At 38.9% G+C, this 14044-nt stretch overlaps 1 protein-coding gene across 5 annotated transcripts in view; it reads right to left on the bottom strand.

The window, feature by feature from the left end:
- Prr16 (proline rich 16) overlaps positions 1 to 670 on the bottom strand; it is a 340436-nt gene extending 339766 nt beyond the window's left edge. For 2 of the 5 annotated variants that reach the window (XR_010059583.1, XM_063277474.1), the window contains exon 1: positions 7 to 670. Coding sequence is in view for 2 of the 5 variants with exons in the window: in XM_063277474.1 (XP_063133544.1) it covers positions 7 to 165 (159 nt within the window). In the remaining 3 variants the exon portion in view is untranslated. The remainder of the gene's footprint in view (positions 1 to 6) is intronic. The other 3 variants (XR_005496051.2, NM_001108432.1, XM_063277475.1) reach the window with 3 other exon arrangements.
- Between the last annotated feature and the right edge of the window lie 13374 nt (positions 671 to 14044).

Raw genomic sequence — 14044 nt, 5'->3', positions numbered from 1 at the left:
TCTCACCTCCTTAAGTTCTTTGGCCACGTCCTTCAGGTCGCCCAGGACTAATTCCAGATCCTCCACTATGATCTTGATCTGTTCCTTCACCTTGGTTTTGGACGCTGCCGGCGGTCCCTCGGCTGCGGAGGACGAGGAGGGGTTCCCCTTGGACTTGGCTGACATTCTTCAGTGGGGCGAGCAAGCCAGGTCAGGACAGGCGAGCGAGCGGAGGCTGCTGCGCGCCTGGGTCCCGGGCACTGCTCCGGCCGCTCCCACCCCAGTCTCCCCACATGTCGACTGCTCGGCGGGCAGCCGCGGGTGGCTGTGCGGTGCGCTCGGCCGGACGGCCGCACTGTGGTGCTGCCATCAACTCCCCGAGACGAGGCACTCAGCGCGGAGCTGCAGACGGGCGAGCAGCGCGCCTGCGCCTCCTCCCGCCGCCGCCCGCCGCTCGCGCGCACACTCGCGGGTGGAGAGGGGCCGCGCGGCGCCGCCGGGGGCTGTCAGCTGCACCGCCCTGGGTACATCCTGCTAGGGTTTCTCCTAGACCTCCTCAGAGGTGTCATGGTGCCTGGGGACAAGTTCACAAGTTGTCCACCCTTACATCCTCATTCCGAAATGACCCTATCACCGCAGCCTGCAGCTGTGTGTCTTCACCCAGCCAGCCAGGACTCCTTTGGCTTCTCCCTCCGGCCAAGACCTGGTTTCTTTTCTTAAGGAACTACTACGTTATCAGGATCTAGAGTCCCAGTCTGTAAAGTAACCCTAAATGTTTATTCAGGACCAGGGGATATCCAGCGACCTCCAATCACTGTCTTGGTAACCAAGTTGAATAGACTTCTGTAGTGGGTCAGGATTCGGGGACTGGGGGTGGGGGGACAGAGTTAGGATAGCTCAACACCTGAAATTCTCCAAATACAGTAGTGTGCTGGGAAGCACTGCTGATTACAAAGCCAAAAGCAGATTAGTTAATGCCCTCGCGTCAGAAATCCCCCTTGAGACTGCCTGAGTCATCTTCATGGTGTTCTTATCTATGCCAACTCCCCACCCCCCTTCCCCTCTGGTGACCCATGCTAGGGTATGTTTTTGATAAGGAACATCTCCAGGGAAAGTGTCTTAAGAGCTGGCCTCCAACTTCTCTTCTATAAATGTGCTTCTAGACAAATAGGAAACAACTTTAAGATTATTTAGGGAAAGATACCTAGAAAAGAAAATTAGTAGGCAGCTCATCTCAGGAGCTGCCTGACATCTCATCAGCTCAGGTTTTAATTTCCTTAGTAGCAAGCTCATGGGCTGCTAGCTACTGACCTAGCAGGCTGGCTCTACTCTGCAGCTCCTAGGAACATTCTTTTTAGAGGCTTGCTCCTGCCTTAGCTGGACTCCAGCTCTTGATTCTCTCACTTCAAGTCTGGAGAGCCGAGGCCATGCTTCACAAGTGAAAAATACCCGATAGCTCCCCCCTTGCCATAATACTCAATCTTCGAGTGAATCAATGGTCCCTCTGCATAGTTACGTATGGATTGGGATTGGAGGAAATAAAAATTCATTTAAGCATAGATGCTATAAAATGGTGTCAAATCGATGGTAAACCATTAAACAAACAAAGAACACAGAACGAAGGTAGGAAGCAGTTAACAGTAGCCAGGAAACATAGCAGTCAAATAATAAAAGAACCATTTTGCAAACTAGATAGAAGGGGCAGAGAAAAATGTGGAAGCATTAAATGACTAACATGCTGGAGTTCCCTAAGGAGAGGGGAAGAGTTGAGGTGTCCCGTCTTCTTTAGTGTCTTTTTGATTCTTTATGAAGCTATGGCAGTAAAGCCTCTGCTTTTCAGAAGCCACCCCTGGACATTCCAAGTCCCCGATGTTCTTCCAATTCTGAATCTGAGGAAAATAGATGTTAGAGATGGCAGAGGAGAGGAAGAAGAGAAAAGACTCAAATTTTGAGTCTTGGCCATGAGTGAGGAAGCCAAGAACTCAAAGAACAATGATCTTCGAGAAGGGTAATGGAGAAGAGGAGAAGAAGTGCTTTCCCTGCATATCATGGAGTAATTTTCTCAAAACACAGGTCAATGTTAAGTCACTTGAATTCTCTTTCCCCTACAGATTAAACAGAAACGATCCCAATCCACCATCACAATTTCCACTGCTGCTGCTATTAAACCTGGTTGGTTTAGCTCATAACCAAACCCCAGTCACTCTGAAGCACATCCTTGAACTCATCATCTCCTCTTTTCTCAAATCATGCCCCTGTCTACATCTCTCCTTATTATCCAGTAACTAAAAGTGAAAAGTCAAAACTGTTTTCCAGGCCCAAGTTTAACTATAATAGACTCCCTCAGAAATCAGGGTTTGTAATGTTTAAAAAGTCAATTATAGGGACCAAAAGCACACATGCACACCTAATAAGATTTCTGATTAAACATTTCTATAAATGTGCCTAAAAAACCAGTACCAAATATGCACGAGAGTGTTATCCCAGACCACATTATAAACTTAGAGAGGATAACAGGTTTGAAAACAGAGAGGAGTCATCCTCATTTTATGAAGTGATTTTGTGCCCAGAATTTTATATAGATATTTTTCATTTATATAGAGAGTTTCACTTTTATGCCTTGCTTTGTAGCATAAAGAGCCGGATATATATGGGAGATCACTTAGTGGTTGTTCTAAAGTGACAAGCCTGCGTCATGGGCTTGTGGTTTTAACCCATCACAGCTGTGTCTAAAGATTAGCCTTCAGGAGAAATTCCTGTGCCAACCCAACTATTAGCACTGAACACAAAATGGCACCAAAATACTCCTCCCTGCTTATTTAGTTGGAAACTTGTATTGATACTATTAATTCTACTTTATTTTCCAACAATGACTTTCAAAAAATTCATCAAGATTACTCTTTAAAATTTTGCTTTTCATTGTATGTGTCTGAATGTTTTGACTGTGTATAAGTGCTCGATGCATATGCAATGGCCACAGAGGCCAGAAAATAGTGTTGGCTCCGTGGGGCTGGATTCAGACATGGCTATGACCTGATGTGTGTGCGCTGCAAACTGAGCTCTATAAAAACAGCGAGCTTGCTAAGCACCGAGAAATCTCTACAGACCTTAGAGATTAATTTTAATATATATCCTTTACATTAGCCCATTTTGTTTGTAATATCCCATCTAGCCATTAAGAATATCTGAAGTCTTGAAGCACAAAGAAAAGTTTCATCTTCATTAAAATACTTCTCCCTGGGAGATGAGAGGAGGAAGTTTTAGTAGAGGTAGAAGTTAAGAAAAGACACTGTTGGTGATACATGTATGAACACATTGATTATCAGATGCATCATGCATTTCCTGGCTGTGAATGTCAGACTCTACTACACATATTAACTTGTTAAAGACACAGGTTAGTGATCTTAATCTACTGAAGACCTGACTTAGTAGGTGTGCAAGTGTGTCTGGGAATTTCACTCAGACTTGTACACTTGGAGGTAGTCATACTGTGCAAAACATTGTTGGAAAGATTTAAGCTTCTTTTAGCTGCACTAAGCCTTGTATAAGCTATAAGTATTATTTATCTATTTATTTTATAATGAGTAGTATAAGGGTAGGTTAAAGGGCATCTTCAATCTTCACATACCTAACAAAACAAACAAAGTTATATCTCTTTTGTGTAGTCCTGGGTGACATAGAACTCATTATGTAGATCAGTCTAGCCTCAAACTCATGCAGATTATTACTCCCCAGTTCCAGGGTCAAAAATATATACCACATCATACACCTAATGCGTCCTTTTAATTTATTAACTGATTTAGCATAATAGTTATGTAATAATATACTATATTATTTTATACTCAACATACAGAACTATTGAAAAGTAACTTCTCTATAAATACCAAAGAATCAAATGATTGAATAAGGGTCTTTTTCTATGTGTTTTCAAATTAATTCTTGTTAAAATTTTAAATGGTTATTCTGGATAAGAATCTAGTCTGAGAAGTACACATTCACTGCATTGGATAAGAAATTGCCCCCATATAAACAAATAGATAATTTCACAGATGAGTCTAATATAAAAGGGAGTGGTCTCCAGCTGTCTTTCCCTGCTAAACTGTGGCCAGGCCATTTTCCTGAATTTCTGTTAGGGTCTGAGTATTTGTGATCCCCTGGAATCTTAACGGACAATGAGATAGTATTAGAAAGTGGGGCCTTTGAGGGATGATCAGGCATTGATTGCACATTGATTGCTCAGACATTGGGAAATCTTCATAAATGGCATTAGAGCGTTTGTAAGAGTGCCCCCAGAGTACTACACCCCCACCATCATAATTTGAAGCTACCTTTAGAAGGCTCCGTTTCTATAAAAGTGGACCTTCACTAGAGACTGTGTTCTCCATAACCTTGATTTTGATCTTCCAGCCCTCACTACTGTGAAACGGTTTTTAAATTTATATAACCATATTGGTTATAGAAAACTTGTTCTAAAATAATGTCTAGTATTTGTTAGTTGGGCAATAATTTGCTTATATGACAGGAAATTGAACTTTTGCTCAGCTAAAAATTACTTGTGAATAAAGAACTTTTGGCTGAGGATATATGGCTCAATGGCAGAGGACTTGCCTAGTACGCAGGAGACCCTGGGTTCAAGCAGGACACACACACATTTCAAGTAGTTCTTTTACCACTTTCATTCATATATATATATATATATATATATATATATATATATATTCTACTCTTTCTGCACACACATATACATATACATATACATATACATATACATATACATATACATATACATATACATATACATATACATTTGGCTATAGAAAATAGTCTATAATAATGCCTACTTTGTTAGGGATTTACAGAAGAGTAGATATAAAAGGAGAGAAACAGAAGGAGAGAGAAGGGAGAAGGGAAGGGAAGGGAGGAGTAGAGAGAACAGAGAAGAGAACAGAGGAGAGGAGAGGGAAATGAAGGAGAAGAGCGGGAAGGGAGGGGAGAAGAGAGGAGAAGGGAGAAGGGAATAGAAGAGAAGAGAAGAACAGAGAAGAGAGAAGAAGAGAGAGAGGAGAAGGGAAGGGAAGAGAAGAGAAATTTATTTAGGAAGGATCATACCAAAAAAAAAACAAAAACAAAAACAAAAACGTTGGACCACTTAAATTATTTTTCTTTAATCTCTTATAAAGTTTCTCTACAAAACTGAATCTTGGTCACTGAAAAGTACAAACTTTTTCTTCACCACAGTGTATCTATAAACAGAAGAGATCGTCACAGCAAGTCCTGAACACAGACACTTCAGTGGGCCACCACCAGGATCAAGGTATGGCTGCAGTGCACAAACTATTTTGGCTGATCTTTTCTTACTCTGTCACATATTTGTGGGACACGATTCTCCAGTAGGTGGCAGTAAAAGGAGTTTTGTTTTTTCCCATCAAGGTCTATAGGTAATAATTTGTGATAGAAGTAACAGGTTTCAACAAAGCAACACTGTTTTCAAAGTTCACACAGAGAAATATGCCACATGAACTAGTGGTCATCCTATTTGGTTCAGAAGCCAAGTTAAGGCTGTATAATGGTTCATTATGCAGTTGCTTACCCATGCAGCTAAGTACTCCTCCAAAAAGGACGCATTTCACTGGAAAACAAACTCAGTATGTATTTGCCAGATATCCTATGGAGAGAATTATCCACTTAATCTCACAGTTATAGCTTGGCATTTTGAAGGTGTGTGTGTGTGTGTGTGTGTGTGTGTGTGTGTGTGTGTGTGTGTGTTAGTTTCTCATCACTCATGTTTGTTTGGACATTTTACTTCCTCATGCCTCCAAATATCACATCTTTTTAATCTCAGTGTTGGGTACCAGATATCAAATCCTTACTACATGCACAAGCCTTGTTTGATTACTCCCTCCCTTTCGCTCACATTTTCAGCAACTTCTAATCATCCTGAAACCATAGGAAATATTCATGACTTTTTAATTCTCATCATATTACCTTTCAGCCTCAAACTCCTTGAGTACACGATGGCTGTGCCTAAGACTTGAAGAGAGGATTCTTACCTAGGAACCTGGGTGGTATTCCTAAGATATAAATTGTCTGTCTCTACAGCAAACCAATTTGTTAACACTTTCACCTTAATTATTCTGCTCTCTAAATCTGTGAGAACAGATAACAGTTTTACAGTGGTTAAAACCACCTGCACTGTGAAAAAAATGTATTTTTAATTGTATGTTAACTGAAACTACTCAAACCAGATGTGACTTATTCCAGAAGAATTTTAAAATCACATGGAAATGCTCACATTTCTCAGAGTCAGAGATAAGGCCTGAAGACCAGCAATTGGACAAGAATGAAGACAGAGCTTGTATTGTTGGTTTTTGAGGTTCTGTGGAAAGATGAGAGAGAAGCTTGCCTGATCAAGGTTGTGGCTATGGATAGGCAATAGAAAGAACCCATGGGAGTAAACCAGATTGATGTAGTGCCACTCTACTGGAAAAGCCACAGATTTGGAGGGAATAAGAAGCCATCAACCACATGCTCAAATCATCTAATTTAAGTCTTTTTATCTGAAAGTGTTTGCTCTAGTGTATTTTGAAAGACATAAAATATCACCTATAATCAGGTAGTGATATAGATCAAAGAAAAACCTTAAAGAAAATACATATGACATGGTGTGAAGTCAAATGAAAATGAACTGTGCTCTTTTAGGCCTTCAAATGTGTATATAAATGATAAATTATTCAGAGATTACCTACTACTCAAAATGTACAGTAGAAAAATATTCTAATGTTACGAACGCGTGCACTCTGTCTGGTACACAGCAATAACTATACAATATTTACTTTTGATCTTAAAACTCCTAAGCTAGAAATACTGTCATATTGAATATAGTACAAATCCATTATCTCTATTAATATAGAACACTATTTAATACAAATTACATTGTTAATTCAAAGCCACAGGATATCAAAGTAACCAAAATCAGAAGTGCCAATATTTGGTCAAGCAGTGGTCTCTACACTGAAACAAGTAGGTAAAGAAGACAGAAAATTTCATCAACTGAATCTTTCCATGACAGGGTGTGATGACAACAAGGTATCAGAAGAAAAATTTCCATCTTAAGTGCTCCCTGTGTCTCTAGTACTTTAAAATTTTAAATAAAAAATAGATTTAAAACCCTAACTAGTGGCTCTAGAAAGCTATATAGAAGACCTCCAAATTTAATCACACTTGTGTGTGTGGGGGGGGGTGAGTGTGTGTGTGTGTGTGAGTATTGCACCCTGACAATTTCAGTAAATACTTTAGAGAAAATGTTTCTCTAAACAGAATTGTCACCATATTATTTCAAAATTACAATTACAATGTGTATACATGTAAATATATATAAATGATGGGTATATGTAAAGATCATAATAACAACCATTTATTTAACTTCAATATTTCCACTCTTTTCATAGCATTCTGTTCTAATTCTGTCAGATTACTGACTGCACTATATCCCTTTGTATATTTAAAATGGTTTGCCATTTTTGCCATACCTATTTTGATTTTTTAACCTAGCCTGAGTTAGCAAATGCACTATTAGAGATGACAGAAATGTTGCTAAATGGCAAGGCACAGTCTGTATTCCACAGGGAATTCCTATCAAAATGACCATCACCTATTTTAGTTAGTATTTCATTAAAGTTTTATGAAATTTATTAAGTGTTACCATGCCCAAAGTCCCAGCTCATTGCATTTTTCAGTACGTTTGACAGTTGTTAAACTGTCAATTTAGTATGAGATTCGAAAGTGGTGCAAGCGTTTCCCACAGATGACTGATATGTAGCATCCCTGGCTTGCCAAACACCATTTCATGCTCAGGACTTGAAAAGCCTTCTATAGAGTGCTTCCGTTCTCTTGGGGCGGGGGTCGGGGTATCTCACGGAAAGTGTGGCATATGTATCAGAGGAAAATCTTTAACCTTCATTTTTCTTCATTTTAAAGAACTGTAGAAGAGCTTTCCTTTCTTTTTTTTTTTCCTTTCTAATTATTGCCAATGAACACTTCAGCAGCAGGGGCGGTGGGATGGAAGCTGGAGGATTTTGCATTTGAAATGGATATTCTGTTGCTGATTTTGGAATGTTGAAGGCCACAACTCCACTAGCATTAGTTGCTTTATTTGGGTGTGTAGATGTAATACTAATTTCTAAAAAAATAAAAATAAAAATGTATATTGAGAACAAAAAGAGATAATTCTGAGGAATATTTCTAATCTGTGAATTATTGGGTCAGCTCTCACCAGTATGGTATTATATATGGTTTTGTCTTTGTTGTGAAAGATACTCTGTGCATCCAGAAATGTGGGACCTGTACTCTTAAAGGATTTGGATACATTCCAGAATTGCTTGATTTCTCAAAAATATCATTTAAAGAAATTATTCTATAGCAGCATTTTTCAAAGTATATTCCAGCCACTTCAGTGGTCGAACTGGGGACAGGTCACTACAAACTACATATTCCACTCATAAGTACAAATATAAGGATAAAATCGGAAAATTTTATCTATTTAGTTTTGGTTTCAAAGCTTACTTTGTTTCGTTTTTTTTTCTGTTTTTTTCTTTCTTCTGCCTCCCTCCTGCACTCCTGCCTTCCTTTTTTCTCCCCCCCCCCCCCCCGTGACTTCCTTCGTTCCTCCTCCTCTCAACCCTGGTGACTTCCTTTCTCCCTCCATCACTGCAAATCTCTTTTCCTTTTTCCTTTTACACAACTTGAAAATAACTCTCAAACAGCTTTTATGAAACGCACCTTGGTAAGTACTAAAGTTTTCTCTGATTGTTTTTCCTTGTGTTTTGCTTTTTCAAAGGTTGATTCTTTAAGCTTAAATTACCAAATCTGGAAGGTTTTTGTCCATAAATGTGGTATGCTGCTGGGTAGAGATACCAATTTCAGCAGTATTTTCTATAAATCAAATCTTATTCTACTGTACTCATTCATTCTGAGTTTCTTCTTAAAAAAAAAAAAGCATCCCTACAAATTTTCAAGTTGTTTTCTAATGTAAAATCATCTCCTATTATTCTGAGTCTAACCACATAGAGTGCTGACCTTAAGTGTTTTAAATCGCTGCATCCTCTTCCTCATACTACAAACATAAAGGATAAAATTTATTTACATTTATCTATCTGGCATCAGATCTTTTATGTATAATTGAACAGGATATTTGGAACAGGAAAAGACCATTGGGATACTGCTAACTGATTTGAATTACAAAAGGAAAATAAAATAAAATATCCCATTCTCAACTACAGACTCAGAACTACTCAAGGAATTTCAAAGATACTGGCTATTTCAAAATTTCTGAAGAACAGACATTTCTGGATCCTTGTGGTTTGAGATAGTTTTGTATAACACATACTTGATAATGAATATTGCCCTGACATAAGGGCATGCCAACATTTTATGAAAGAAAAAAAGTTGTTTGAATGTCTGTCTGGAGATGTTAAAAAGTTCCAACATATTCATACAATCAAGAACACCAAAGAAAAAGATTTGCATCCTGTAATTTGTACCTGCACTGGACACATTGTCAGTAGAGTTGCTGAGATTTCTGGACTGCCCAGTAGAGCATCACAGGACTGTGAAACACAGCATTTACTAAGTTGACAGAGCACCAATCATAGGGCTCTCCCCCACAGGTCACCTAGGTGACTTACCACCAAGTGAACAGATAGTAGGGACATTATCAAAAGCAAATACCTTAATAATGTGGTCATTTGTTTTAATTTTCTTCTGACTTTATATTGGTTATAAAGTTACTAAATTAATATCAATACAATATTCACTCCCAATTCCTATAATGATACAAACTGTTTCTTATTAGTGTGATAAAATGAATGTTTTTAAGCATAAGAATATACTTTGGTCACACCACAAGGGAGCTCATGCAAGACACTGCCTGGATAACAAACACTGGAGGCTGAACTGTCCAGACACCTAGGATTAAAAAAAAAATCAATAAAATGATTCCTAATGATACTCTGCTATACTTATAGATTGGTGCCCAAGATTCATCAGAGGAATCTTCCAGCAGCGATGGGAGCAGATGCAGAGACATACAGCTGAGCATTAGGTGAAGTTGCCTCAAATTAGCTCCAGGGGGTCCTTCCCTCAGAGCTTGGGTGAACCCTCCAGAAGTGTATCAAGGAAGAATTATAAGAGGCAGAGTGGTCAAGAACACCAGGAGAACACAGTCCACAGAATAACCCAAGGAGGGGTTACAAAGGCTCACACAGACTGAAGCAGCAATCCTGGAGCCTGCATGGGTCTGCAAGAGATCCTCTGCAAACATGTATGGTCTTTAGCTTGGTGTTTCTGTGGGACTCCTAACAGCAGGAGTGGGAATATCTTTGATTCTTTTGCCTGCTTTTGGGACCCCTTTCCTTCTAGTGCTCTAGGGTGCCTCAATATAGGTTGTCCTGATATTAGGGTTTGTGCCTAGTCTTATTTTAACTAGGTCTGTCACATTCAGTTCATATCCTTGGAAGGCTTGTTCTTGTTTGTTTGTTTGTTTGTTTGTTTTGAAAGGGCAACGTAAGACGAGTGGATCTAGGGTAAACGGGGAGGTGGGGGAGGGACTCGAGGAGTACAGGGAGGGGAAACTACAATAGGGATGTGTTGTATGAGAGAATTAAACAAAGTCCAAAAAATATTGTAATATATAATATTTCATTAAAATTCAGAGCAAACTGGGAATTATAAAAATAACTTAATTATTTTGACATCCAGACAATACAAAAATTGTTTCAGTGAAAATTTGTACAATAACAGAATTATGAGACAAAAATGAGAATTAAAAATAAATTATTTCTAAAATTTATTCTGTTTTCAGATTCTGGATCCTGGACACCAAGAACATGGTAGGTTGATGAACTGAAATTTCAGGAAAGTCATCCGAACAGGAATTTGAATCCATAAACTCACATACACTCCTTGCTCTCTCTCACATGCAGTGATTTGGTACAAAAAATTCACTGTGCAAACTCCAAGAGTTCTTCTGTTTTTCAGTTTCCAGATTGGTCTAGGAAACCAGGACTAGGGGAGAATTATTTATTTGCCTAGCACATTGTTTTTAGGAAGGCTCTGGTTTGGCATGAGACACTTGGCAAGGTTGTGAGTTTAATCTTCTACAAACATTCATTTTAAGCATTTTACCAGTAAGTCTTGACTCTGCTTCTCAGAGAAACCACCTTCCTGACTACAGGACATAGAAGATAAGAATACACAGACACAGCAGACAAGGGCTCTCTTAATGTTACTTTACTTTAAGCCAATAGCTAATCTTGTAGAGCCCTTATGTTTCAGCTTCTAGTGTAGTAATGATGCTAAGCAGCTGCCACCAATCACAGGCAGTTCAGCCACCAGTTATCAGTGATGCTGCCACCGCTCTTCTGCTTATGACTCCTTGTGGCCTCTACCTAACGTATCTTTCACTCACAGTTGGGAGAGCGAGGCTTCTGTCCTCACATTTCATTGAGCCAATCAAATAACACTTTCATAAGAAGCTGGTATTGCTCACCTCACAATTTTTCTTTAAGACAGCTACTGGTAGTGTTCAGTATACACAGACACACACACAGACACAGACACCACAGACACACACACACACACACACACACACACACACATATACATGGAGGGAGAGAGAGAGACTTTGTCTGATTAAATGTTAGCATTTGATGGCATTTGATGTGCTTAGCATGATCTTCTCGACAGTCACAGCTGATGTTTATCCAATGTTGAAACTTTTAATCGGTGCATTGCCATCAATAGTATTCATGATTGCTGCCTTTTTGTGCTCATTTTAGAATGTCAATAGTAGGAAAATGGCCATCAACACCCTACTTTAGACCTCAACAGAAAAATGACCTGGCCAAGAAGCACAGGCCCTCTTGAATCTCTATCCTCTAAATGCAATGAAGACATACTTAAAGGATTTTTTATTACCTAAATATACAAATTACATGATTAAGGAAATCGGTTTGATTTTAGGTGGCTATCTACTATGGCTAAGGAAACTATTAGGGGAGCAGAAATCAAGACCATTTGGGAAAGAAAGATACCACAGTGATATTATTACCTCACAATGAATCATAAGGAAAATACCATTATAATATGGGAATGATTAGTGTTTCCTCCTCTAAGTCTCCACAGGGATAGAATGTAACTCCAATTCAAATGAGCAACTGAGCACTATTTGTTGGAAAATCAGAAGGTATTGCTATAGACTAAGAAAATAGCCTATACTCTGCTCAAAATTTTTTCTTTTCTTTTTCCCTTTCATCTTTTCCTTCCTTCCTTCCTTCCTTCCTTTCTTTCTTTCTTTCCTGTTTTTCCTTTCTTTCTTATTGTTGCTTTGTATTTGCTGTTGTTGTTGTGCTGTTTTTTTCAAGACAGGGTTTCTCTATGTAAAAATCCCTGGCTGTCCTGGAACTCACTGTATGCGAATCTGGCCTTGAACTCAGAGATCCGCCTGCTCCTGTCTTCTGAGTGCTAGAATTAAAGGCATTAACCACCACACCCAGTCTCAAGCTTTTATTAAACAGCATTTTCCATCATTGCTTCATTTCATCTTTACAAACTTTCCCCAGTTAGATGCTACATTTTTCTCTAAGTACCGTTAAGGAAAAGGAACAAGACAGTTTTGTGCCTGGTCACACAAGAGGGCATTCAGTTCTGAAACTGATCCCAATTCTGATACATATGCCCAAATTCTTAATCATTCTGAAGGAAGGTATGTGGGGGAGTGGGGTGATGGGTAGGTTGGTTCTCTATTTGAACAATAGTAGGTATCTAACTGGGGTAAATGCTGCCCTTCTTTTGATTCCAACATCTTGAACATCTTTTATTTAATTTCTAAGCAATTTTCCACTGACCGTACTCCAAATATTCCACAGGTCATTTACTTAATGAACTTGCAACATGTACTCAGAAATGTTGAAGTCCATCAGCAAGTAATCCAAGCAATGAAAGTTCAAGCATGTACGATGATGTCATTATGCAGCCAGGCAGGTCCAGGATAAGGCATAGCCTATCATTGGATGAGAAAGAAGGGTAGGTGGGGAAAAGTCTAGGGAGGAAAGGAATCAAGATGGAGATGACAGAGCAGGATGATCTAGATCCAGGTGGACTAGGTCAATGTTATCTTGTCTAGGTGGGCGGTTTATATCTTTATTAATTGGCAGTGAATATATTGTGGATTGAGAAATTAACTTGTAAATCTAATTGCTAAATTACAAGTTTCTAGAACTTTGATTTACCGGGCTAAAGAGGACAGTGTGTAAAAGAAATGACTGAGAGGCAGTTAGAGCATTCAGATCTGGTTCTGTTGTCCACGTGGAGTGAGAACGTTCAAGGGCCTGCAGAACGAGATCAGAACAAGATGTGTGTTTGTGTGTGTGTGTGTGTGTGTGTGTGTGTGTGTGTGCCAGGTGTGGTAACTACCACCTAGGGGACTGCACAGAGAGGGCGGCTAAAAGGGAGACAGCTGGGAGAGGGTGACTTGTGGACTCTGTGGTAGAGTAGAAGCAGGAGTGGAGACAGCTCACTGGAACTGGTAGAAAACGTTCCTTTTTACCATGACAAGAGCATTTATTTATTTATTTATTTATTTATTTATTTATTTATTTATTTATTTTTGAGTTTCTCTTACTTGGGTGTTTGCACTGGTAGATAACAACAACAACAACAAAGAAACAGTAAGACAAAGGCTGCTTTGTTTGTTTTTTTGCTCCCTTCCATGAATATGCACAAAATTATTTTAGACAAAACCACAATATATCAATGTTTCTCTCCTGTTAATAAGTCTTTACAAATAACATTTTAATTCTAGATACATAGCTTACATTCTGGAAACTCCATATTTATGTAATTGACACTGTTTTTTCAGAGTAATGAAAAATACTTATATACATAAGGGTCTGGAATGTTTTTCTGATGGTCAAACATATTGTTTGAATCACAAAGTTGGTTTCAAAAAACAGAAAATTTTATGATCATACTATTTTTAATATTTCAGAAATTATAAATGCTCTTGTTT

Source organism: Rattus norvegicus, chromosome 18, assembly GCF_036323735.1.
Source record: "Rattus norvegicus strain BN/NHsdMcwi chromosome 18, GRCr8, whole genome shotgun sequence".
Lineage (NCBI taxonomy): Eukaryota > Metazoa > Chordata > Mammalia > Rodentia > Muridae > Rattus > Rattus norvegicus.
Note: the sequence above shows the minus strand (reverse complement) of the source record. Positions and strands in the feature narration are given on the sequence as shown.